The sequence below is a fragment of the Heterocephalus glaber genome, unplaced genomic scaffold (genome assembly GCF_053883595.1).
Source record: "Heterocephalus glaber isolate CG9 unplaced genomic scaffold, H.glaber_assembly_v1.0 deba00000122, whole genome shotgun sequence".
In the NCBI taxonomy this organism is placed as follows: Eukaryota; Metazoa; Chordata; class Mammalia; order Rodentia; family Bathyergidae; genus Heterocephalus; species Heterocephalus glaber.
In genome coordinates, this window is record NW_028258138.1 from 46,166,938 (window position 1) to 46,194,585 (window position 27,648).

Consider the following 27,648-nt stretch of genomic DNA (forward strand, 5'->3'; position numbering starts at 1 on the left):
TCAAATGTGACCTCACTCGATACATAACCTAACTAACAAAAAATTTATTTCAGGAAGTGTGATTGCTCTAAAAATTTCTTTAGTGTGGGTTTGTGTTTATAGTGCTTATAGAAGTGCAAACCACTTAAAACGCCTGCATTAATATTCTCAGATGAAGTAAGAGAAGAAATAAATATAGGTACGAACTATTTTATCCTTTCTTAAGATATGTGTTAGCTTTCTGTTTCTGGGACAAAATACTTGAGAAGATCAGTTTAAAGGGGGAAATACTTATTTTGGCTCATGCTTTTAATTCATGACCATTTACCTCTGATATTTCAAGGCCTATAGCTGAAAACCATGGCAATGCAAAGCTGTTTACCCCATGGGATCTGAAAAGGAGGGAGGGAGGGAGAGAGAATATGAAGAACCAGGTAGAAAAGGGGGCCAGGAACAAGATATAGTCCCCAAGGTTGTGCCCCCCTCATTCCTTCCAACTGGACCCTACCTCTAAGCTTCCATAACCTCCTAATAAAGCCATCATATTAACCCACTGATGAATTTAGACTCCTCATGATCTAATAACCTTCCAAAAATCTCGGTAAACAAACCCCTCAAGCACATGGCTTTTGTAGTACATTTTAGATCCAAACTATGGTAGGATGTTTTGTTAGCTAGTTTTGCAAACATTGGAACCTATATGTTACTTTTAAAGGACACAGGCTTGAATATCAAACTTTAGAAAACCTGTTGATGGGTATAAAGGCCTCTTCCAGGATTTAGCTACTACGAATTGTACTGCTATAAACATTAGTGTGTATGCATCGTTGTAATATGATGATTTAAGCTCTCTGGGGAAGATACCCAACAGGGGAATAGCTAGGTCATATGGAATTTCTAATTTCAGTCTTTTAAGAAATCTCCACACTGATTTCCATAATGGTTGTATTAGTTTGTGTTACACCCAGCGAGAGAGAACCAACCGGAGACCGATATTAAATCTACACAGGAGTTTATTACTGGCCGGGACCCGAGCCCAGCATCGGACTCGAGCTTCGACTGGGGGGAGACAAACATGTTTTACACACTTTTGAGGCCAACAGTTTCTAGGCTCCCCTATGGGATAGAACTAGTAAAGCAAGCAAAAGGTACAGAAGCAGAACGTCCTGCTGTTAGGACATTTGTAAAACAATAGTTGATTAATTGTTATTTCTAAAGAGACTTTCTAAGGGGAGGAGGTTTTTAAGCTTCCTCCTTCTGAGTTCATCCAAAGGGCAGGCAGTTGGGTCAAGCAGCAATATGGAGTCTGTCTTGCTAAATAGGGTCCTTCAGTTTGCATTCCCACCAACAATGCAGGAGGGTTCCTTTTTCATCACACCCACACCAGCATTTGTTATTGTTTGATTTTCTAATGATTGTTATTCTTTCCACAGTAAGATGGAATCTCAGCATTATTTTAATCTGCATATTTCAGTGGCCAGAGATATTGAATATTTTTATCATATATTTGTTGATCATTTGTATTTTGTCCTCTGTGAAGTGTCTATTCATTTCTCTTGTCCTTTTCTGGATTGGGTCTTACATTTTAGGTTGTTTAATTTTTTTTTTAGCTCTTTGTATATTGTAGATATTAGTCCAATGACTGAAGAGTAGGTGGCAAGAATTTTTTCTCTTCTGACTTCATGTGAATTTTAGAATTATTTTTCTAGATCTGTAAAGTATTTCTAAACCTGTTGGTATTTTGATTGGGACAGTATTGAATCTCTATAACAGTTTTGGAAGTATGACCATTTTGATAATATTGGTTCTGCCTATCCAGGAGCAAGGGACATCTTTCCATTTTCTGATGTTCTCTTCCATCTCCTTCAGAGTACTGTAGTTTTCTTTGTAGAGGTCTTTCACTTCCTTTGTTAAGTTAATTTTTCTTGAAGCTACTGTTAAGGGTACTGTTTTCATAATTTCCTTCTCATCCTATTAATTGTTGGTATACACAAATGCTGATGATTTTTAACTCTTGATCTTGTATACTGGTACTTTGCTGAAGTTGATTATTCTAAGAGGTTTTGGGTCTTCTATGTAGAGTATCATACCATCCACATATAATGATAATTTGAGTTCTTCCTTTCCTATATGTATTCCTTTTGTTTCTTTCTCTTGCCTAATTGCTCTGACTGTTTCAAGTACTATGTTGAATAGAAGAGGTGATATTGGACATCCTTGTCTTGTTCCTGGTTTTAGGGGGAATGCTTTTAGTTTTTTCCCGTTTAGTATGATGCTGGCTATTTGTCATAAATGGCTTCTATCATATTCGGGTATGGTCTCTCTGTATCTGTTTTCTTCAGGGTTTTTATCATAAAGGGCGCTGCATTTTGTCATATGTCTTTTCTGCATCTATTGATAGGATCATGTGTGGGGAGCGGTGTCAGCCAAAGAAGCTCCATTTTAAGTTTACCCTCCGTTGTAAATAGTTAGGAGATTATGTTATGGGGAACCGTGTCCTTGCCAACTCCGATGCTTACCTTCAGAGGTTGCCTTAGAAACAAGATGAATGTTCTGTAACCTCAAGAAACAAAGTAGCCCTTGAGGGCGGGGAATGTTCTGAAAACTAGCAAACAAGGAAGCAGGTGTTTTTTGTATAAAGGTCATGATTAATGACCTAACTCACTGAGTGTATAAAAGAGAGGTGTAAATAAACTTGCTTGCTCGGTCTTGGGAGCCCTCCCGACTCTGTCTCTTTGTCTTATTTTCTCAGTCCTCCTTTCCCCCATTCAGGAACCTTTCAACTGGTGACAGCTGGTCCGTCACAATCATGTGGGTTTTTTAAAAATAAAACCAAAATAACTTTATTTGACAAAAGACAAAACAAGTTATTTACAGTAGTTGTTTGCTCAAATAACTGAATGGGACAACTGATTCTCCTCCAGGTGTATCTTATAACCAACTCCAAGCAGAGGCTGCCCCACCCCCAGACACCTCATTTTACTAAAGGGGGGAATGCCAAACAGAATTCAGCAGCATGGCTCCCTCACCCCTCATCACTTCCCCTGCTCAGCGCTATGGGAAGGGAAAATCCCATTCAGCCCAATACACTCCAAGTCCCCTGCTATGGTGCACCCTCTAACAGTCACAGTGGACTTGGGCTTGCTCACAGACATGGCTGGGTTGGACAACATGGGCAGATAGCATCTTCAACTAGCTCTGAAGCTGCCATGTTTACCCTTTACCAGCTAAGCCTCAAGATATAAGGACCCCTGAGCCCCTGGGGCACAGGAAGAAGGGGTTGGAAGAGCAGAAGGCTCAGGAATCTTGTCCACCCAGAGAGCAGAGCTCCCTTTCAGTAAAAAAAAAAAATCTATTCTGACTCTCCCAAGCAAGGGATGGGCCAAGCCACTCAAGAGAGGTGGGGGAGCCTTCTGGAGGGCACCAGGGGTCTTCCTAAAAGGACAGAGGATGCGTTCTGCCTTTCTTCTGGCCAGGCCCACCTAAGTCAGTCAACACCCAGGAACCCCTTCTCCTTGTGCCCAGCCTGACAATTTCGGGAAACTACAGACCGGGGCTCCTGGCGTAATTTTTGGCCCAGTAACAACGTTATTAAGAACAAAAATATGCTGGCTAATAAAAATCTAAGATTAGTGTTTCTTAGAATATATAAAGATGGGGTATATTGCTGCTGAACACTATCAGCAATGAAACAGCAAAAAAAAAAGAAAAAAAAAAGAGGGCAATGAAAACCAACTATGATATGTTTCACTGGGAAATAAAAGCAGGCCCCTGCAATTTCAACTTACAGAAAAGTGAAACAAAGATACTCAAAGCTACAGTATTAAACTTTTAACCCATTTTCAGCCCCAGCTGTAGGCACTACTCCCTGCTTCCTCCAGGAATACCTTCCTGCCTTGGTTGTGGGAAAAACTGCCTATTGGAGTAGCTACAAGGGCTTCCTGACCAGCATATGGCTCACTTCTCTCCAAGAAGAGGATGCTAGAGCTTCTGATGTTCTAGCCAAGTTCCTAAAAGGATTCAGGACTCAGGCTGTAGACAAACCCTTGAAGAACAAAGAAGGGGAAAACATTAAAATGAAAGAAAAAAAACCCCCACTGTCTTAGGCTAGTTTACATCCCATATCACAAAATACAGTAAAAACAAAAATAAAAACAAACACTTCTCTGGTTTTCTCATTCTCCGCTCTAAATCTAGGTTTTGTCAGATTGGGCTCTCCCTTGGCTGTGGCTTTATCTCCTTCAGTGCCTAATGCAAAAAAGGCAGTGCCCATGTGTTTTTCCCCCTTGTTTTGTTTTTTTTTTTCCAGAGGTGGCAGGGGGTGATGGTGGTAAAGCAACACAAAAAAAAACAATTTGGAATTTTGTGCTACTACAGAAATTTAGCTGGTCCCAAAAATAACAAATCCTCCTCCATTATTCAACAATCCTCAGTTGCAGTTGTGGATAATTCTCAGTTTATCAGACTATCATGCAAAGCTCTCATTCCCTACACCTGGGATAACTAGTTATTAATGCAAACCATAGCAAAAAGGAAAAACAACAGTTTAGCAAACACCTAAACATTCAACTGGAGTCAGTCTTGGTTACGCCTGCTGGGTTCCTCTTTCGTCCATACTTATGAACTTGGAATGTCCACACCTGGCTTGACAGAAAGAGTCACAGCTCAGTGGCAGCTTGGACCCACAGAGGTCTGAACTTGGCAGGTTTCCTGAGCCCAGCCCAGGAAAGCAGGGTGGAACAAGTGTCTTGGAGTTCACTGGAAAAGCAGCAGCAGCACCATGCTGGTCTCCAATCCCTTGGTCTCGTCACTGAGAGGAGGCCAAATTTGCACTTAAGAGGTTTTTCTGGAGGTGTTCAATTTTCCCTGTTTGCTTTTTTACTTTAGATTTTAGCCTGGAATTTTCAAGTTCAAGCTTTTGCCGGTGTTCTTGGACCTTCTCAGCACCCTGCACAGCCTCTGTGTCGATTCTGTTCTTCTTCCAATTCTTTTTCTCCTTTCTCTTTTCTACTGATATATTCTTTCTTTTAAAAGATTACATTCATCGATTAACTCTATTTTTGTCTTCCACCCTGAGAGTTTGTTTTCTACTCTCACCTTGAAGTGTCTTCACAATAGCATGAAACTGGTCTTGGATATTAATTAGCGTCCTTCCTTTATAGTAAACTCTGTTGTGAGCATCATCCAACTGCTGTCGAAGCAATCCATTTTCACTTTGTAGTTGAGATAATCTCTCTTCTATAGATTCCTGCTTTCCTCTGTATTTATTCACTTTTCCTTGTTCATCCTGATACATGTGTTCAATTTTCTTCCTTTGGCACTGTGTTTGCTTTAGGTCTTTTTGTACCTGTTCTAAAACTAAAGTCTTTTCTCTAAGAGCATCTCTTGTATGATGGAACTCAATTTCTAGGCCATTGAATTTTCTTTCAGCTTGAGAAAGCTGTTGGGAAAGCATCTCATTGTTACCTTTTAGGTTAGATATGTCAAAATTCAGTTTGTCCTGTAAATGAACCCACTCATCCCTTGCTCTCTGGAAAGCAAGTTCCACATCTCTTTTTGATGTCTGACTTTCATCATAATTGTGTACAGCAGCAGCCAGTCTGGAATGGTATGATTCAATTTTTGTTTCCAGTCTTTCCTTGATTCGTTTTTCATTCTCCAGTTTAGAATTTAGCATTGTATTTTTCTACTGTGAGACTATTAAGCTGTCCATTACATTGAAATATTCTTTCCTCATTCAGCTTCATTGTCTTTTGTAGGTCAGCATTCTTTTCATGTGCAATTTCAATATCTTCCAGATATTTCTTTTCCTTTACTTGGTTCTGATTTTTCTATTGCATCTATTTCTAGTCTTAACCTGGCAATTTCATCCTGCAACCTGTGATTTTTATGCAATAGATCTTCATGACTAACAGAAACCAGATTCAATTTAATTCTTTCAGTCTTCAGTTCAATATCTAGTGTTGTAAGAGAAATTTCAAGTTGGTGTTTTGCTTCAAATACTTGATAATATTGCTCTTCTTTTTTTCTTAACTGTTCTTCAATTTTTTCATAAAACTGATCAACCTTTCTTCTCTTCTCCTCTTCTTTTTGTAAGGCAAATCTTAAATTGCCAAATTCTCCTTCTCGATGTAGTTTCTCATGTTCTGTGATTTCACTTCTTTTGTTTCTTTCCTTCTGTAGTGTTCTAACCTTATTTTCCAGTTTTTTAGTTTTCCCTATGAGCAGTTCATCATGATCTTTTTAAAGTTCTATTGATGTTTCATATGAATATAACATCTCCCATATTTTTAATACACTAACAACTGCATGGGTGGAGAGAGAGGTCCCCAGCCGCCTGGAGCCCTGCTCCATCCAACCTCTGCCACGCCCACCAGCAACCAGCCAGAGGTTGAGGACCCCTGATCATGTGGTTTTTTCACTTTGTTTCTTTTTATGTGATGTATTACATTTATTGACTTATGTGTGTTTAACCATCCTTGCATCTCTGGAATGAAACCTACTTGATCATGATGTATCATGTTTTTGATTATGTGCTGCATTCTATTTGCTAATATGTAATTGAGGATTTTTGCATCTATGTTTGTCGTTGGTCTCTCTTGAGGGAAACTGGAGACCCCGGAAAGCACCGACTTTTAAAGAAAGAAAAGGAGACAGCCTGGGGGACGAACAGCACTTTAATTCCTCTGGCACTATTCCATAATCACAAAGGAAAGAAGCAAGGCTTTTATACATGTAGGAAAGCAGCTTAGTTATTCTGGCTATTGTCTTTCTGATTTTCACCTCTGATGATAACCAGTGACTTTAAGTGACTCATAAAAGCTACAGGAGAATTCACAAGTCCCCTGTTTCCATTCACCAATCCCGTACATCAAAGAGCACACCGCAGCCCTCTTCTTATCAGATAGTATCAAGAGAGCAGGATGACTTTAGCCAAAAATCAAGCCCACTGGCCCACCATAAATATCACAGATGTGCATAGTGAGTCATATCTCTCTTACCACCCGTAGAGTCATTGGGTCACGGTCCTCTGATCCTGGAAAATGGTAAATAAGAAAACTAGGAAAACCTGTTTTTCTCCTGTGAGACTTTTACAAGGTCTCAAAGTTTTGGGGCATTCTTTTAACAAACAGACTTGTGGAATTTCCCAGAAACGATTTAATTCTCTTAGTTAACAAACTTCTTGTGAACTAGATAGCTGAATTCTACCATTTCCCACATATGTTCATTAAAGAGATTGACCTATAGTTCTCTTTTTTCAGTTAGGACTTTATTCGTTTGGGGGATCAGGGTGAAACTGGCTTCCATAAATGAATTTAGCACTCTATCTCTTTCAATTTCTTTGAAGAGCTTGAGGAGTATTGTTGATATAACATCCTTAAAGATTTTGTACAATTAAGCTGGGAATCTATCACATCCTGGGCTTTTTTTAGTTAGTATATTCTTTATTACTGAGTCAATTTCACTGCTTGTTATTGGGTTGTTAAGCATATTTATGTCTTCTTGGGTTATTGATAGTTTGTATGTGTCTAGGCATATTTCCATTTCTTCAAAATTTGCTAATTTGTTGGAATATAATTTTTCAAAGTTGTTACTTACTATCTTCTGGATTTCCACAGTGTCTGTTGTCATTTCAACTGTTTCATTTCTAACTGTATTGATGTGAGTCTTTTCTCTCTTTCTCTTGCTAAATCTGACTAAGGGCTTATCTATTATATTTATTCTTTTAAAGTACCAGCTCTTCAATTTGTTGATTTTTTTTTACAGTTTTTTAGTCTCAATTTCACTAATTTCTGTTCTTATCTTTATAATCTCCTTCCTTAATTTCAATTTGGAGCTGGTTTGTTGTTGTTTCTCAAATATCTTAAGATTTCCCATAAGGTTATTTGGACTTGCTCCGTTTTCTTAATTGAGCCTTGATTGTGATCAATTTTCCTCTTAGAACTGCTTTCATGGTGTCCCAGAGGTTTGTTGAGCCGTACAGTCATTGTCATTAACTTCCAGAAAATTTTAAATTTCTTATTTGATTTCTTCTGTGATCCCTTGGTTGTTTAGAAGTATGTTGTTATTTTCCCAGGAGTTTTGCCTTTTCTGAAATTTCCTGTGTTGGTGATTTCTATTTTAATTGCACAGTAGTCTGACAGTGTCGATGGAGTGATTTCAGTTCTTTTATATTTACTAAAGCAGGCTTTGTGGACTAATACATGATCCATTTTTGAAAAAGTACCACATGTTGCTGAAAAGAATGCATACTCTGTTATAGAGGGGTGAAATACTCTGTATATTTCCATTAAGTTCATATGTTCAAGGGTGTCATTCAGTTCTGAAATTTCTTTATTGGATTTTTGTTTCAATCTATCTCTTTGTGAAAGTGAGTTGTAAAAATCCCCTACTATGATTGTGTTAATGTTTATTTGATCTTTTAATTTCAGTAGCTTTTGTTTTATGAAGATAAGTGCTCCAGTATTTGGTGCATATATGTTTATTAATGTTATCTCTTCTTGTTGGATTGTTTCATTAAATAGGATGTAGTGACTTTCTTTGTCTCTTCTAATCAGTTTTAACTTAAAGTTTACCATGTCTAATATTAGAATTGCTGCCCCTGCTTGTTTTCAGGGTCCTGGTGTATTTCCACCCTTTAACTTTCAGTCTATGAGTATCTTTTCAGATTAGATGAGTTTCTTGAATGCAACAGATTGTTGGATTCTGTTTTATGATCCAATCTTCTAGTCTGTGTCTTTTGATTGGAGAGTTCAGGCTGTTAACATTGAATGATATTGCTGAGATGTGTTGGTCATTTAGTATCATTGTCTTCTTTACCTGTTGGTGTATCATTTGTTTTTCTTCTGATGTTTTCTGTTGCTCTTTATCCCTTGACCTCACTAGTTTTTCTCTGTGATTTTAGCTATGTCCAACTCATTATTTCTGTCAAGAATATTCTTGAGTATTTTTGCTAAAGCTGGTTTAGCACTCATACATCTTCTGAGCTCATCTTTTGCATGGAAATACTCTATTTCTCCATCTATTTTGAAGGATAAGTGTAAGTCAATCTGAGTTGGAAGTTATTTGCTCTTAGGGCTTGAAATACTCCACTCCAAGCTCTTCTGCCCTTCAGGATTTGTGTTGAAAAATCTGCAGTGATACTGACTGGTTTACCTTTATATGTGATTTTTAAAAATTTCTCTGGCTGCTTTTAAAATTATGGGTTTCTTGTTTTTTTTTTTTTTGCTGGATATCTGTGATTTTAATAAGGATATGCCTTGGTGAACTTCTTTCATCATAATTTTGTGGTGTTCTATAAGCATTACTTATATTTTAAACTCTTTTCTTACATTTGGAAAAATTTCTTCTCTAATTTCTGTAAGCATGTTAGAGAATTCATCTGTGCTATCTTCTGGTTTTTATTTAATTCCAATTAGCCTTAGATTGGTATTCCTGTTGTCATGTAGTAGGTGCTGGATAGTCATCTCTTGTTCTCTTATTTTCTTTTTGGGTTCTTTGAGCTGTTTATCATAATTCACTATTTTGTTTTCAATGTCAATCACTCTGTGTTCACAGTGGTCATTTCTGTAATTTATTATGAATTCTATACTGTTTTTTACTTCAGGTATTTCTGTCTGATATCTTTTTGAGAATTCCATATTCTTGTTGAATTTATCATTCAAATTTTGAACTGTTTTGGTTAGCTCATTCAGTTTTTTACCTGTTTTCTCAACAGTGGGCATATTGAGGGTGATAGTTATAAACTTCTGGTTCACTTCCTCTTTAAATTCATCCATTTTTTTCCATCCCTTCTAATAACTTTTCATAGATTTCTGCTACCTGCTATTTGTTTTCTTCTCCTTTTGTAATCCCTTGCTCTGCCTTGAGAGAGTTGGGGTGGGTTTGGAGATTTTCTATTTCCTTGGTTCCTCATTCTCCTACCTGTATCTGTGTTTATTTTCTTGTATATCCCTCTTTTTTCTCTCCCTTTACTTGTTGGGGGGAGTTACTTCGAGTTTGGGACAAGAAAAGTGAGGAGAGTTTGTGACTTACATGGAGATTTTTGGTAGGATGTTGCCTTCCCATGAATAATTTTCAGCTTTGTATGTTCAATGCTAGTATTTACTCCTTCTGTTATTTACTTTAAGTGATTATACTCTGTCCCTATGTTTTGCTGAAAGAATTGCTTTTTTAAAAAAAAATTGCTTCTATTTATAACAGCATCCACAGATTCAATATTACAACACTTCTATATGAAGTCCTTGCAGTTACTCTTCCCTTCTTTGTCTATTCTCTGTGCACACTATGACATCTTATTATCTGTGGTTGCTCTACAGTGAGGTAAGTGAGGGAGAGTGAGGACAATGGGAGCTGGTTGGATAAGGAGTGTTAGACACTAAGGGGGAAGTTTGAAGGGCAGAATAGTGGTAGATAGGAAGAAAAGACTGATGTGGGGTCTAATTTTCTTGGAGTACTTTTAGTTGAGTGGAAGGTTTAGAACTGAGAGTTTTCAGAGGATATTTTATGGAGGCAAGGGCATGATATGGGAGAAAGGGGATTCATTTTTTTTTTATGATTGAGGATAGCTATGCAATTATCTGACCTTCCTTATAGGGAGGACAATAAGCTAGGTAAATTATGGAAAAGCCAAAGGTTTAGGATGGTGAAGATAGAGGAATAATACTAGTGAAGAGAGGAATGACTGTGAAGGAGATAAGTATAGGGAATTTAAAACTTGGGAGCAGAGGTTTATGTATTTGGAAAAAGAATAATGAAATGTGTTAATAATATTGTCTTGGGGGTTTGAGGTAAAGAAACTAGATAATGAGCTGAGACAAGGGAGAGAACCTAGATACCTATTAAATCAGAGCCAATAAAAGAACAAATATAGAAGAGTAACAACCTAATAAACACATGAAACCATAAATGAACATAACATAACTCCATGTTACTAAATAAATCAAGAAACATACAAAACTTAACCTAATAAGATGTCTAATGGGAACATAGGCTGGACATTTCAATGAGACATTTCATATGTGATTCCCAAGCAGTTTCTTTGCCAGAAAGTCTGAGTGCTCACTTCCCAATAATTCCTCTGATTGCTCCACCATAATACTGAAGCTAATTCAGACTAAGCACCTCTTTCTGCCAAGTTGCAGGCATTTTTGCAAAGTTCCAGCCTCAGTTCTTGCGTTTGGAACCCTTGCTGTCCCTCTCCCTGGGTGTGATGGTGGATTTGGCAGAGAAGTTCACTGGCACTCAATAGTCCACTGAGTAAGGATTGTTCCTATGCAATCAATTCAGCTACAGCAGTAACAGGCTAATCCATTACAGTGGTACCTATCATGGCTATTTGAGAAATGACATAGCATAAGAAGCTGTTTGGGGTCTCCCTTTAGCCTAGAGAAGAAATCCACAGCTATAGTGTAAGGATCATAACAACCCAAGTCTTGACCAACAATTAATATGCATTAAATGTGATGCCTATTTCTCCTTACTGATGAAAAACAGCATTCAACAGTAATTTCATAGAATCAGTTATTTAAAGCACAGGTGATTGGAGACTGAGTAATGCCAGAGGGGAAAAAAGAGAAGAAAAAGAAAAAAAGGGGAAAAAGTTGTTTTTTTTAAAGTCCTCTGCTCTGTGGTATAGGAAGGAGAAAATGGGGATAATTACAGGATCCTATTGCTATTGAGTATGTTGCTACATATTTATATTTATATAGTGAAAAACTGGGTACAAAATTGGTAGTGGGAAATGGGGATGGGAAGATTCTAGGATTGATATAAATATTTGAGAAAAAATTTAAGGGAGACAATTGAAAAGGTGGAGTGGAAAGAAAAGTAAAATTGACAATGAATAAAATACAGGAGGAAGAGGTCAGGCAAAGAGATGAGTAAAAGTAGCAGGGATATAAGTGGACAAAGAAGAATTCTTTTACCCTCTATAAATTATACTCGGAGGGAAAAGCCTAGGGTAATCAAAGCACACATACACAGACATACTCATAAAAGTACGGGGTAAAATAATGGAATAAAAGTGTGGCAGGAAATGTACAGAAGGAGGAAAACTTCAAAGAGTAAAAAAATAAAAAAAATTTAAAAAGTAAAGTAAAAATGAAAAAAATAACACAATCAAGTAAAATAAAGAATAGTAAAAGAAAGTTTCTATCATTTGGGACACGTGGCCCCTTTTCTTAGGCTCAGGTCAAGGAGCAGAGCTCAGGCCAGGATGTGTCTCTGTTCATGCTGGAAGTCTCAGGTGGCAGTCTGCCCTCAAAAGGTGCTGGATGTAGGGACCCGCTTACAGTGGCAACTCTGATGTGAGCTTCCAATCCTACGCCTCTGACTGAAGGAGCCAATTCTTCGATCACCAGTCCCCACCTCAATCTCAGGGATTCCCTTCAGTTTGCTCTCCAACTACTGGCAGTCTCCCGTGACTGTCCTTCCCTCATCCATTCTGGGAACTTGGCAATGTGATGCAGCCAAGGGGCTGCTCTGGCATCAAAGTTCAAACATCTAGCCCTTCCCTACAGTAGCATTCTTACCAGCTCCTTCTCCAATCAACTGTGACCTCTGGTGCTTGTGCTGCAGTCACTCACCAACTGCGGACTCTGAAGAGCCTCTTGGGAAGCAGTGTTTCACGTTCTTCCTGCTTTCTCCAGTTCTCTGTGAGCAGAAAGGTTGTTAGTTTCACTTTGCCTCCTAGCTGGCGCTGGCGGGTGCCCCCTGCTGGTGGCAGCATAGCCTCGCAGTCTCTCCTCTTCGGCATGGTTTGTCTCTTCTGTATCAATCCTATTTGCTTCTTCAGTTTCCAGTGGTTCCCTTGTACCCTCCACTCACTTAAGGTTCGTCTCCAAACTATTGTTTTCCAGACTCTAGACGTTTTGCCCTGGAGAAACTGAGTTGCTGACACTCACTGCTCTGCCATTTTGCAAAGAAATCCCTTTGAAGCATTCTTGTAGAAAATATATTTCTGTAATGAATTATTGTTCCTAGAATTAAAAGTACTGTCTCATCCTTTGAGTGACCTTATAATAAAACTTAGTTCGATGTTTTATATAATAAAGTAAGTTTCAATATGTTGAAAAGAAAAGTATTAACAGTTTTTCTCAACTTTGTGAAATATGTCTTATACACTTGGTCTCATTCTAGAACAAAATCTAGTATGATAGGCAGGAGGTTGAAATAGATCATATGACAATATAGTACTACAATGTGAACTTTGGGCCCTTGTGTTCTTAGAAACTAGTGGAGGTCAAGAAATCCTCTCACCATTTTTTACTCTGAGAAAGGATCATTGTGCTCTTACATACTATACTGTATTCTAAGACCCACCTCTATCCCTTCTGAGAGAGTATGACATATTTGTTTTTCCTGCCTCTTTGACACTTCTGGGTCCCTTCCTTTTCTCTGGAATGTTCTTCATTAATATATGGTTTTCCTATTACAATAGCTTGAGTAAAACAAACTCTTTAAATATCCAGCAAGTGTGTCTTTTGATTTCTTTAAAGGAAAGAAAAAATGTTTAAGTTCTTTCTTAAATTCAGGTAAGGGAGTGAAATTGCATTTGAGAAGTGATACAACTTTGAAATTAAGCAGAAATGTATAGAATAATGGTGTTTTAAAGCAAGGTTTATAGGGAAGAAGTGGCTTCTTTCTGTAAATGAGATAGTTGGAGTATAACACTGACTGCTTTGCCTAAGTGCCTGCCAGGAAATAACTGTGGCAGGCACAGAATTATAGTTGAAATAGCACCTTTTTCTTGCTTCTTTTCTCATGTTATTTGATCTCGTTGGAATTTTTACCTTAGTAATGATTATAGTATTAGGTATAATTTCTCTTCTCATTCATCTCCATGTTAAAAAATATATGTGTGAAAAAAAATATATGTGTGATTTGAATAGGTCTATGAGTGGCACTATAAATGATACACATTATTCATCACAACTAGGATTAATACTATGTGCTTACAAATTCTGACTTTGTGGTAACTCGTGTACAAATACTTGCAATCCCACCTATCCTCCTGTTTACAAAGATGGTAAAAGCTTGCAGTGGCAACAGTCATGAAAGGAAGGAAGCTCTTAATAAGTAGGACTGCTTTAATAAAACCATTTTATACAATGCCAAAGTTTTCATTATAAAAATGGAAAGCTAGTTTTCTGAGGTGAAAATCAAGGTTGGTAGTGTGGAGTGGGAAGGGGATGTCAGCTCTGCTTCAGGTAAAAATGAACTAAAAATAAATGGGTTTCTTCTCTCAGTAATCTATTTTCTAAAACTTTTGAGAAGGTCAAATAATCTGATATGGCAGTTTCTAATGGCAAACAGGGATTCTTATAAAGGAAATAAATGCTGAAATTTGAATATGGCTAGAAATTTCGTTGTTTCTAGGATAATTTGACTTCTAAATATTGTTTATTTGCTAATAAGGGTTACACAGGGTTGCTATAATTTAAGTGCTAAAATTAATAAGTGAAAATATATATACAAAATTGTTCATTAGAAAACATAAGTTATGCCAAGAAAACTGAAGGACCTTTGTTAGCAAGACAGACTCCATATTGCTGCTTGACCCAACTGCCTGCCCTTTAGATGAACTCAGAAAGAGGAAGTTTAAAAACCTCCTCCCCTTAGAGAGTCTCTTAGAAACAACAATTAATCAACTATTGTTTTACAAATGTTCTAACAGCAGGACGTTCTGCTTCTGTACCTTTTGCTTACTTTACTAGTTCTATCCCATAGGGGGGCCTAGAAACTGTTGGCCTCAAAGATGTATAAAACATGTTTGTCAACCCCCAGTCGAAGCTCAAGTTCGATGCTGGGCTCAAGTCTGATGCTGGGCTCGGGTCCCGGCTGGTAATAAACTCTTGTGTGGATTTAATATCAGTCTCTGGTTGGTTCTCTCTCACTGGGTGCAACAAAAACCTCTAAGAATATGTATTAAAATAGTAACCTTAATTCTGGGTAGATATTTTGGCAATTGGTATTTTTAATTTTTTTAAATAATGAAACTATTGTTTAATCAGAACAAAAACAATAAAACTAAGTTATTTGTTCATAGGTTTTCTAGTTCAGTCTTTATAAAACAGCCCATTTCTATATTTAGGCAGTTTACGAGCTGTCTGGCCTTCTTAATCTGAGAAAGCAGATTATTTTCTGAAATCCTCACATTTTATCCAGGCTTATCCCTCAATGAACAAGCATATACAGTCTGTTCAGGATTATGATCAGTAAATGAAGTGAAAATCGAAATGAGATAACTATTATATGCTATCTGTCCCTTATATATTTTCCAGGTAACTGTGGTTTCAGTCTTCTTGAAATAAAAAACCAAAGTGGAAATCTTCTAGAGATTAAGCTAACAGGAACAGATCTTTCTTCACAAACCACCAACGTGAAGAGAAGAAAAGTGGCTAAAATCCCTAGTGCTCATTCTGAAAGCTCTAATAATTCTCTAGTACAGTAACCATATTTTATTTCTCAGTGTGAGACATTTGTTACTGAAAATTGCAATGTCTGTATTTCTAGACATTAACAGAAGTTATATGTGATCGTCTAACAACTGTGCATTAAGATTCTTCAAGTGGAATGCCAAGTGTGTGTGTGTAGGTGACAGAAACCATTCTCCTAGCCTAGACTGCCAAAGGCATCCAGTAGTGCACTTGATTTAAAGTAGTGAAATGAATATTCCCAGGGGAAACATTAGACATCTTGACTGCATTATAGTGTAAATATATGAAAAACAGCAATATCTGAAGGACTAGAGAATTGGAGGAAGGGAACAGTATAGATTTGTTCTGTTTGAAGTTGATTTCTTTTTTTTCACACCAATTATATACACAGATTGTAAAAATCAGAAACATAATCCAAATGTACTAAATTTACTAATCTGTTAAATAATAACTAAATTTCCAGTCATCTAGGATTTTAATAATTTGTGCTGCATTTTGAAAACATAATCCTACAAAATACTACCTCTATTAAATCAAGCTTAAAAGTCATTAAATAGTTTTAAAAATTTATTTAGAGTCTATCTATAATTAAATGGGAAAAAGGTTTAAATAAATTATATTAGCTCAATATTGGATAGTAACCTAGAAAAACATAATCCTTAGATAGTATTAAAAGAATTAAGAATTTTTTTAAGAAAATAGAATGATGTATTCCAGCATTAGCTCACCTGTGAAGAAAATTATAATAGAAAGAGAATTTTCCTTTAATTTTTGCACAGAAAAGGAAAACAATTTTCTAGAACCTATATAATTCAAAACAAAGAAGCAAAACTAATGTTAATGGTAAACAAGCAGCAAGTTGTTTGTTTCTTCACTGGTACAAATCAAATCTTTTTGATTTACTTTTTGGCAAAGTAAAAAGAAATATATAAAAGTAATACACCATTTAATTTATTTCTCTTAATTAAATCTTAGCAATAAAAATTAAAAAATTAATTAAAAAATTAAAAATTGATGGAGAAATAAGATGCTTTCATGATAAAGAGCACCTCAGGAACTTCATAAATACCAAACCGGCACTCCAAAAAGTTTTAGACAATACCCTAGGAAAAGACAATGAGGATCACAACCCCAGGAAACCCAGCAGAATGAATCCATTGGGAGTGACAAATTAAATGCAAAGGGGGAGAATCCAACAAAAAGAAAAAGTCATGACAAGGCTTTTAAAACTTTTGACTTCATCTCCCTAATGAGTGTATAATTCAATCTTATTATTGTACTGATTAGTATTTTTCTGATTCTAGAATTGCACACCATTCCTTGTGCTATACTGGCTATTTATCATCTTCTTATGTCTACATTTTAATTGGGTTGCCTATTAATGAGCTCTAAGAATTCTTTATATATTCTGCTCATAGGTTATATGCATTGGAAATATGGTCTGTTTAAGGACTACTTTTCATATTAATGATGTCATTTAAAGTTCTAAATTTTGATGGAATCTCATCAATTTTTTTTCTTTTATACATCATGGTTTTTGTATCCTAGGTAGTTCTTGCCTACCCTGAATTCATAAATATTTTCCCTTATAATTTCTTCGTAAAGTTTTATACTTTTAGGCTTTCTTATTTAGGTTCATAGATCCCTTCAAGTTATTTTCATGTATGGAAAAAAAGGGTTGAGGTTAATTTTTTATATATGGATACCAGGTGTTCTAGTGCCATTTGCTGAAGACACTATCTCTTCCTCGGCTCTTGAATCAAGTTTATATTCTATAAAATGCTAATGTTAAATAATCTTTCAAAACTCAGTGGACCATATATGTGTGGTTCTATTTCTAGATTCTCTGTTTTATTCCAATGATCTATATGTCTTTCCTTACATCAACACTGCCTTGATTACTGTAGCTTTAGAAGAAGTCTTAAAATTGGGTGCTAAACATCGTCCAACACTGTTTTTGTTTTTGTTTTTGGCTTTTCTGGGTCCTTTGTACTCCTACATAACTTTTAAATTTCAATATCCAGTTCTTCATTTATAGCAAGTATGCACAGACCTGAATTTTTATATATACCTTTGTTTTCTAATCCTGCTAAATTCAAATACAAGTTCTAGGGGCTCCTAGAGATTTCTTAGTATTTTCTCTGTAGATGATCATTTCATCTACATATAAAGATTTTGCTTCTACCTTGGCAATCCTATCCTAATTGGGTCATTTTATTGCCAGACTGTTTTGGTTTGGGCCTAGGTTTCAAAGTTTAATGGACAGATAAAGAGTAAGCATACCTGCTCTTGTTCCCCACCTTAAGAAGAAAGCATTATATCTTCTCCATTCATATAAGGCGTTCTCACTGGAAGTATGGAGTACATGTCTTTAATCTGTTGAGAAGTTTCTGTTCTACTTCTAGTCTTCTGATAGCTTTTACCATGAACAGCTGTAGAATTTAGTCCAATACTCTTTCTCCAACTAGTGACAGGATCGTATGGCTTTCTCCTTTCCTCTGTTAAAATGATGACTTTTGGGGGTGGATCTTCCAATGCTGAACCAACACTGCCATCACTATAACAAAACCACTTTCTACATACTGCCAGATCTGACTAAGAGTTTGTTTTGTTAAACGAATTTCTATCTATGTTCATACTTTTTTCTTCTATTATCTTTATCCAGTTTTAGGATTAGCACAATGTTGATTTCCTAAAAGGAGGGGAGAAGTGTTCCTTCTTTTTTCTGCTTTAATTGTTTGATATAATTTATCAGTTAAAATGTTTATGAGCCTGCTGTTGTCATATAGGTAGGTTTTCAAGCGAGGAATATACTTTCTTTAATAGGTGCTATTCAAATTTTATATTTCCTCCAGAGTTAATTTCATTAATTTGTCTTCTAAGTTACTTCTTAGAAGTTGTCAAATTTATTTCAAAACAGGTTTTTGTAATATGCTTTCTATATGCTTTTAAATTCTGTAAAATCTGTGGTAATGTCTCCTAGATCTTAATATTGTGATTTAAAAAGTGTGTAACTGATATTGTGTAAGAGGAAGAAAAAGTCTAAAAGAGCAAGGGAATTGGGAGGGGTAGGGGAAGGGAAAAAAGGGAAAGGAAAACATATGAGAAGAGGAAAAAAATGGAAATAAGGTCTTTGCCAATAGGGAAGGGTGGCGGGGGTGAAGAGAAGGGGAAAAAAAAAAAGAACCAAGATACTCATGTAATGGTACAAGATTCCAATGATGAATGTAACTATATTTTATACCTAAAATGTACCAATAAAGTTAATGGGGGGAAAAAATTAAAAAGGGAAATTTTCATACGTTCTGTCAAGTTTTTTTTCTAAATTGTGTCTTTTTCACAAAATACCTAACAAAACTACACACACTGCCAATTGCAAAATAAATGCTGGTCATTGGAGGGTTTTCTACTTAACACTTATTTAATACCTGCTTGATCTGATTTACTTGTTTCAACCAAAGTTACTAAAGATGACTATGTGATATATAAATATTCAATTTTTTTCATGTAATATGATATACAACAGCATCTTCACTTATTTGTAAGTTGAGGGTCAACATTCCTTTGTGGATGTTCTTTTCATTCTTTTGGTAAACTTTTCAGAATTTACACGGAAAAGTGCATATACCTCCGTTTTAACACCCTTCACGTTGATTTATCAGCCAGTTCACTATTTCTGGTGGGCTGTGCACTCAGGAATGGAAAGAATGGGTTTTTCCATATTCATTTTGCAGTATATAATACCTAATAAAGTTCCTGGTTCATGTAGGTGGCTAATAACCATTTGATAAATAAAATGATTACTCACTCCTAAAAACCTACAAAAGCTATCACTCATCTCAAATATACTAGATGCTGTTGTTGATGATTGAAGTATGAATTCATATGTATTAAGAGAGAAGACTGAGTGAAGTTTAGATATTTTCCCTTTTCAACTAAATTAGATGTGAAACTTAAAAGTTAGACAAAAGGTTTGATTGGAAAACGAAGGGGGCCCTTCATAAGACAGAGCAATGAGGATACCACCACACTGGTGTAATTGTTCTTCCCTAGGAGGACATAAACTAGGTAATCTGATGCTAAGAAATAAATTATCCTTGAATTAATGGCACAGTCCAATTTTATTCCCTAGTTAAATAAAGAACATTTTCATTAACAGAGAAGTTCCCAGATGAAGTAGTTAAAAAGCTGTTCTAGGGCCGGAGATTTAGCTCAGTGGTTCTGCCACCTGGATCACAAACCCAAGGACCCAACTTTGATCCCCGGTACCAAAAAAAAAAAAAGTTTCTCCATAATACACATTCCTGTAACTCTTATTCACGGAGTCAAATCCTCCTAGGACTTTGAACACTTTCCTAGATTTAAATCAGTCTGCTCTCAAATCTTCTTTAGGCCAAGAGACATGACTAGGTCTCTCCAAGCTCAATCTGTACTGTACAATTTATATTCAAGGGTTTACACACAATGTGATTCCAATGCAAGTTTTATAGATTAGGAATTCCTCTTCAGGCTAGGGGGTGTGGCTCAGAGACAGCACACTTGTCTAACTGGAAAAGAGAGAGAGAGGAGAGAGAGAGAGAGAGAGGGACCTCTTTATACATGTACACACCAATAAAACAAATTAAAGATTATATACAGAATGGGAAATAAAATTCTAGAATAGGTATCAGTGGCATGGTTGTTTGCCAGGATGATTCCTCTCAGGGATTTTCTTCTCTTTATCTGAGATGAATCCGTGCTGGGGCTGCCTGCGGATCTCCCTCTCATAGAGTCCTCTTCAGAGTGGAGAGAAAAGGAATTCTGGTCCATTTCAGACTTGCTGTAGTGGTAACAACCATCGAAGGCCATGGCTTGCACTGCATCCATGTTGTACATCCCAGAAATCTGTCAAAAAAACTTTTTTAAAGTAGGTAATGAATATGGTTTCATGAGTAGGAGTTACAGTAAAAATGCAAGTCAAATTTTTAAAATAGTTTTTACAAATGCTAAAAATGTTTTGCTTCTTAATAGAATTTTGGTTTTGCCTTTGCTGTCTCACTAAAAGTCACTTCAAAAATAAATAGAGAACATCATCTTATGGATCTTGATTTAATAAAGAATTTTATATTTATTTCCACAAAGGTATTTGAGCATCATAAAAGTAAAAATTATGCAACTATAAAGTTAATGTTTTCTAATTTAGTCCTGATCTGACAGACTGTTATAGTGGATGCATGTTTTCCTCTTTATTTCTGTGTAGTCTGAATTGTTTGCCATAAATTTATGAGTTGAAATTGAATATAATTTACTGGAACATCAATATACTCCAACTGGATTTGCTTTTTAACTGATTTTTATCCTTAGGGAGAACATAGCAGTATGCCCAGTCAGTGTGGTTTTTTCTCAAAAACAGATAATCACATCTGGTAACCCATGTATGCTTAAATTAAGGATTGATGAGCAAATGATTTTAGCGGTTCTCTACAAATGCAAATTAGCCAGGTCATCTTATTTTTGCTTAAAATTATCTATAATTTGCTAACATAGCTCAATTAAACATGAAATTGACTTATTTTTCTGAAGAAGAAAATTGTCAGTGCTTACTGGCCCCAGTGTCCAATTGAATCTAAATCAAAATTTTTCTTTTAGGTTTTACTCTGGGGGAGATTGAGGATCTCAGTAGTATGAAGCAAGGCCTAGGAACCAGCTGTTAGTAATTGCTTTTTGTGAAAACAAAATCAGTTCTTTGACTATAAGGAAATTGAAAACTGAGAAAATATGAAGAGGCTACTCTAGATGAAATTATTCAAAATTCAAATTGGAGGCTGCAGAGTAAATTCTGTCAAAACCTGTACTTGGGTCATAGCAATTTAAAAACTGAATATTTTCATTGTTGTTTCTTTTTTTTCTGGTACTGGGAATTAAAAACTTGATATTTTACTGAATTCAAAAGACACAGAGACTATTTTGTTAAATCAGTGAACTAACCAGGAACTTGTAATTTGGAATATGTTATACTTTTATTTAATTGCAGAAATTTTTCATATAAAATGAAAATGGATGAAGTAAAATGCAAAGAGATCAAGGTAAATAACTAACCTGAGGTAGCCAATAATATTGCTAATGTATTTAACTATGGATCTGACCCTAGAAAAACTATGTACAGTCTTAACTGGTTTCCTAGACACCCAGAACACAGCTGAACTATCTGCATCCATCTGTTATTTTTGCCTGAATAAAAATGTCCGGGCATTAAAAGAAACAAATCTTTAAAAAACAAAGAGTGTCATTTTCATTCTCCATTACAATAATGAAGAATTATCTATGTAATTGATGAAAGTTTGCATCCTACAAGTTGCCAAAAAGCTGCAATTTTTTACAAGTTTATGTCAGCTGTGCAACAAAAACTGCTTTAGAACTGGTCTTTAATTTTTTATCGCAAGCCATAAATTAGCACATTGATAAGGTATATTTTGTCTAAACTACGGATCCGTTTTAGACTGAGTTCTGTGTCTTGGAATTAGAAAAACATTTGGATAATGAAAAAGAAAAAGATAGCTTCCTTTCTCCTTTCTAGGCAAGAGTCAACATTAGTGAAAATTGTTCCATGGTCTTGGTATTCTCCTGGTTCTTACTATTTATTTAGTGAGCGTTTGGAGGGTATGGGATGTAGAGATGGAGAAGGTACTATTTGGCTGAGTGGAAGTGGTGGGTGATGAAGGTGTTGTGTCTCTGTAATGGTGACGGATGTAATGGTGAATGGTGTGGTTGATAGTGGTGGCAGTGGTGGTGGTAGAAAAGAAGTTTTGGCTGACTGCATATTTTTATAGGCAGGAAATCCACTGTGCGAATATTCAAGACCTTCCTCACCATCCATCATTCATTCCTCCCTTGGTGTTTGGGGGAAAGAGCTAGTACGCATGGACCAGTCTCTTTTGAGTCTTCACTTTAGCATTCACATTGGTGCCCAGATTTGTTCTTCAAAATGATGTAAAAGGAGACTAACCTAACAGGAGAAACCTAAATTGTTTAACTTTGCCAGTGACCAAAAGAGTAAGTACTTTTAATTCAGTGTGGAAATATAATGAACTGTCAGGAGCCATTCTATACAATTTTGGAGAAAAATCATTCACTATTAAATTTTGATTAGTCATAGTCTTCTTGCCTACAGGCTGGCTATCACATGCCAAAACATAATTCCATTTTTGCCTCAGGTCACAGCTGAGACCTCAATGGTCTCATGAGGCTGTGACCCTCAAGGGCAAGATGACATCCTGGTTCCTTGAGAACTGAGTAGTAAGAGAAAGGTTTCACTTCAGAGGGGCAGATTCCTTATCAGATTAACTCATCTCACCTACTCTTGTAAGAACATCTTTGCTCATCTTACTGTCCTAATCAACATAAGATCCTCATCAGCATAAGATCCTCATGGTCATAGGATTACCAACACCCTCCGAGACATCTGATACTTCCTCCCATTATAAGATCCTTTTCAATTTAGGATTATCACTACCCTCTGAGTCATCTGTTACTCCCTATGAACCCAATAAATAATGGCAAGCTCAGTGTGCCTTCATCTTTGCTACTCAGAGAAGCATCGATCAGGCCCAGAACCCAGCTTTTTCTTTAAGTCTCATTTCCTGTCTTTATTCTTTAATTTGCCTTTGCTGTCATGGTTTACAGGAGACCAGGACCCACTGCAGAGGTTCTAGTAATGTACCCTTTCCCTTCTCCCTACAGTGAACTGTTCTGCTTACAGATCTAAGCAACATTCAATAAACTGCTTTATTAAAAACAAAGGTGATATCATCGTACCCATCTGTCTGAATCCCAATTCTTGTTCTCTTTTTAAAACTGGTTTCCAACTGAAATTGAGGGAAGAGGTATCACTGATTACCCTCTAAACCTGCAGAAGTATGCTTTTACCCTCATCCATGTAGGGTTTCATATCCTTTCAAAGGCTTCTCATTGTAGGCTGCCTGTTTCTACTGTATATGAATACTCCTATTCTTTCAGTGTGTAACCCTTTGACACTAATCACAGTAAGAACTTACATTTGTATAGCACTTTATAGTTTACCAAGATTTCAGATCCTTTATTGTATCATTTGACATTCACAAAAGCCCTGTGAGGAAAATAGGCAAGAAATTATATGATTTTGGGAATGCAAATGGAGGTTTAGGAGACTTAACCTAAAACACAAAGGTGGAAAGTGACAGAGTTCAGTTTGGCATCACTCTTTTTTAACTCTAAATCTTTTTTTTTTCTTTCATCCTATGATCTATGAATGAAAAGTAGGACATTTCTTTGAGATAACTTCACGGAGGAAGAGAAAACGAGGAGTTGTTTAATGGATACAGAGTTTCAGTTTTGCAAGAAAAAAAACCCTCTGGAGACTGTACAACAATGTGAATATATTTAACATTGCTGATCTATATACTTTATTTATTTATTTTTTTTGGTGCCGGGGATCGAACTCGGGTCCTTGCGCTTGCACAGCAGGCGGTTGATCTATATACTTTAAAATAGTTACAATGGTAAATTTTAAGTTATGTGTGCTTTAACATAGTTAAAATCCCCTAAAACTTGTGAAAGAAGATGCTTATTAACTCAAAAAAATTCTTCATTAGGTACACAAGAAGATATCACTTCCTCAAGTAAAAAAAAAAAATTCAGGTAGTGTGAAAATATTTGTGTGGCAGGTAAGGGCAGGAAAATGTAGGTATTTGGGAGTCAATGGAATAGTTGGAGATGGACTAAAATTAGTTTGGTGTTTATTTCTTGGGTAAACTAATCCTTGAATCAAAACAAGAAAAATGATTTCCCTCTTCACATATTTTTTTCAGTCACCTTTTACTTTATAGGTTATCCAAATCACTGCTAGTTGCAGAGTGAGTAATGGACCAGCAGCATCAGCATCACCTCAAGCTTGTTAGCAATGCAGACTCTCAGGTATATAACCCAGACCAGTTGAGTCAGAATGCTCATGAAAAAGTACCACTGGAGCACATGGTCTAAAACGCCCACTTTCCTCACATTTGCATAGCAAAATGTGTGTGATACATAGTCAGCTGCCATCAATAAAAGAAATGGAAGCATCTGTAATAAAACAAAATCAGCTCCTCTGAGGTTTGACTCAATATCAAATGAAACAATAATGTTAGCATCCTAGGAGTTCTGAATTGCAGCAGCAACTTTGTTGGCTGTAAGTCTTTTGGCAAAACAGTTTACTTCAATAAAATTCTGCTTCTTCATTTATAAAACAGAGATAGTCATCTTGGCAAGACCTACACTGGGGAGCTGATATGAAACGTCAGCATGGAGAGATGATATAAAAACACTCTGAAGATATGAAGTGGTGCCACTAGAAATTAAAAAATATTAAATAATGCTCTGGGTATTTAAGAATTTATTAAACCAATGTGGATATATTGCATTAAAATTATATACACAGAGAATCTCTTAAATGTAGCCTAGCAAATGAATATATATTAATGATTTGGGTTCCCGAAGTATAATTAGGTCAGTTCTCATTAGAAAGGGGAACTGGTATCCAAGATCTTCATGAAATGAAGCAGATGGAGAACAGTTTAGCCATATTAAACAAAGTTACAAAAATGAAATAACATCTACAGCCCAGAAGGCACATTAATTCTAGGATATTGTGGGGGGAAGAACTTTCCTTCTTACCCTTCCACTCTTCTCGGTGAGAAAAAGAGAAAAATAAATCCTGAGAAACAACATCTGCTGGTTGAGAGCACAGCTTTTGTGTCAAGGAGACCCAGAAGCAAATCTTGTTTTCTCTTTAGCTGTGCGACCTTGTCTGTGCTTATTTTGCCTCTATGAAATGAGGGCGATAAAACATTGATCTCTTGGGTTATTGTGGAAATTAAATGAGATTATACACGTTAGATGTTATTGTGGGAATTAAATGGGATTAAATGTTATTGTGGGAATTGAATTAAATGTGCATTAAATGATTGGCATAATGCCAGTATCTACAGATCACTCATTATATGTTAGCTATTATTATCATCACCACCCACTTGAAAGGTGTGATTTCAAAGGGGTGTATATCAATCCTTTCTTTTCAAAGGGGTACAGGCAAGGGGAGAGGAGCATATTGAGAGTAATACTTCAAACACAAAATCTCCTGGTAAAGGTAAATGAGGATGCTGAGGAAACCAGCCATCACAGAGCAGAAATTGAAGTTCAATATTAAATTTTCACCATCTTGTAAACTTGCATCTTGCCAAAGCATAAGGACCTAATACAAAAACTTGTAGAATCATCAGGAGAGGGTTAGAAAAGAGCATAGAATTTTCCACATTCACAAAGGGATCTCATAGTCAAAGCAAAGTGGTACCTTCCCTTTCTTCTTGAATTGCTCCTGCTCTTCCACTGTGGTGAGGTAATTCACGGCTGCATACTCAATGACTGACAGAAACACAAAGAGGGAGCTGACCCACAAGTATACATCCATGGCCTTGACATAGGACACTTGGGGCATGGAGGCACTCACACCAGTGATGATTGTGGACATGGTCAGCACCATGGTGATTCCTGACATTAAAGAATAGTGACAAGGTCAGTGACAGCCATTCAATTTCAAGCAGGTTCAGAGTCACACCAGGTGGTGCATTTCCAGAACAGCACTAGTCTGATGAGCCAATGGGTGGCAGGAGGAATCTGCATATTGACCTTGCACACCAAGAAGCTCTCATTGGATTTTTCTTTCCTTCTTTTTTTCTTACCCTGACTGCCATTGCCCATACTGTGTCCTTTATTCCGTTTAGAGACACAGAGCCTGACATGTCTGCATGGTACCCTCAGATGGGCCTCTTCTAACCATCCCTAAAAGGTAAAAATGTATTCAATTTTTAAAAATTATTCTGGGAAAGAAATCTCAAAGTAATCTCCACTAACTTTCCCCATTATTTCACAACTTTTTTTTTTTTTTCCACAACTTTTATTGTTAAGAAAATTGTTTTTTTATGTGATCTTTACTCTTTCATCCTGCAGGGGGATCTCATTTCCTTTTGAGTGATCTTTAGTAGCATTGAAGATTGCTATTCTAGGCATTTTCTTTCAAAGAGAACACTCAAAGGCCATAATTATTCTCTTTACCCCTTGCTAATGAAACAAGTTCATTACTCCTTGTTAATGAAACAATTTCAGTTCAACTGAAATTCAGAGAGTGCATGTGCTACTGGAAGCTTAGTCTTAACTAAACATTTACTGAGCAACTGTTGAACGCCAGTCAGGATTTCCTCTCATTTCTCCCCTCCTCACTCCTCCTCTTCCTTTTGTCTCTTCTCAGAGTCTACTCCCTTTCTTTTTTCTTCTCCTCTTTTCCTCTTTATTCTCTTGCCTGAGCATCAGAAGCAAAGAAATCAGGTTCTGGGAGCTAGTGGAGGAAGAAGTGACTTAGAAGTTTCTTTAATAAATTGCTGGCTCAAGAAATAGCAGCAAGAATCAACAAATGGAATTATAAACACTAAAAAGCTTCTGTACAGCAAAAAAGTCAGTAGAGTGAAGAGACAACTTACAGAATAAGAAAAAAAATTTTTGCCAGCTACTCCTCAGACAAAAGACTAATATCCAAAATATACAAAGAACTCAAAAAAATCAAAACACCTAAAATTTAAGACCCAGTCAAGAAATGGGCAAGAGAAATGAATAGACACTTCACAGAGGAAGAAAGACAAATAGTTAACAAATATATGAAAAAAATTCAATATCTCTGGCCGTTAGAGAAATGCAAATTAAAACAATGCTAAAATTCCATCTTATTGCAGAAAGAATGGCAATCATTAGGAAATCAAATAATAACACATGCTGACATGGGTGTAGTGAAAAAGGAACCCTCCTGCATTGTTGGTGAGAATGCAAAATAATACATTATGGAAGTCAGTGTGCAGACTTCTCAAAGAACTGAAATTAGAAATTTCAAATGACCCAGATATCCCCTGCTAGGTATCTTTCCCAGAGTTTAAGTCATCATACTACAGTGATGCATATGCACCAATGTTTATACCAGCACAATTCATAATAGCTAAACCCTAAAAGTAGCCTTTGTACCCATTAATGGATGACTGGATAAAGCAAATGTGGTGTCTATATATAATAGAATAGTACTTGGCTAAAAAGAATGACACATTTGAGATACTTGTAGGAAAATGAATGCACCTGGAAATTATAATATTGAGTGAAATAAACCAGAGACAGAAGCTTAAACACCATAAGGTAT

The 27,648-nt window shown here is 36.3% G+C and overlaps 2 protein-coding genes and 1 pseudogene across 4 annotated transcripts in view; all 3 read right to left on the reverse strand.

The window, feature by feature from the left end:
- Riox2 (ribosomal oxygenase 2) overlaps positions 1–12,632 on the reverse strand; it is a 54,567-nt gene extending 41,935 nt beyond the window's left edge. For all 3 annotated transcript variants that reach the window (XM_087208494.1, XM_021238840.2, XM_004857932.4), the window contains exon 1: positions 12,513–12,632. The gene's annotated coding sequence lies outside the window, so the exon portion shown is untranslated. The remainder of the gene's footprint in view (positions 1–12,512) is intronic.
- On the reverse strand, positions 754–10,979 carry LOC147830407 (ankyrin repeat domain-containing protein 26 pseudogene; annotated as a pseudogene).
- Positions 12,633–20,012: 7,380 nt separating the features above from the next.
- The window catches only part of Gabrr3 (gamma-aminobutyric acid type A receptor subunit rho3), a 60,582-nt gene continuing 52,946 nt past the window's right edge, over positions 20,013–27,648 (reverse strand). Inside the window, 3 exon segments of the mRNA XM_087210202.1 lie at positions 20,013–20,303; positions 25,765–25,961; positions 27,639–27,648. Coding sequence (XP_087066328.1) covers positions 20,013–20,303; positions 25,765–25,961; positions 27,639–27,648 — 498 coding nt within the window.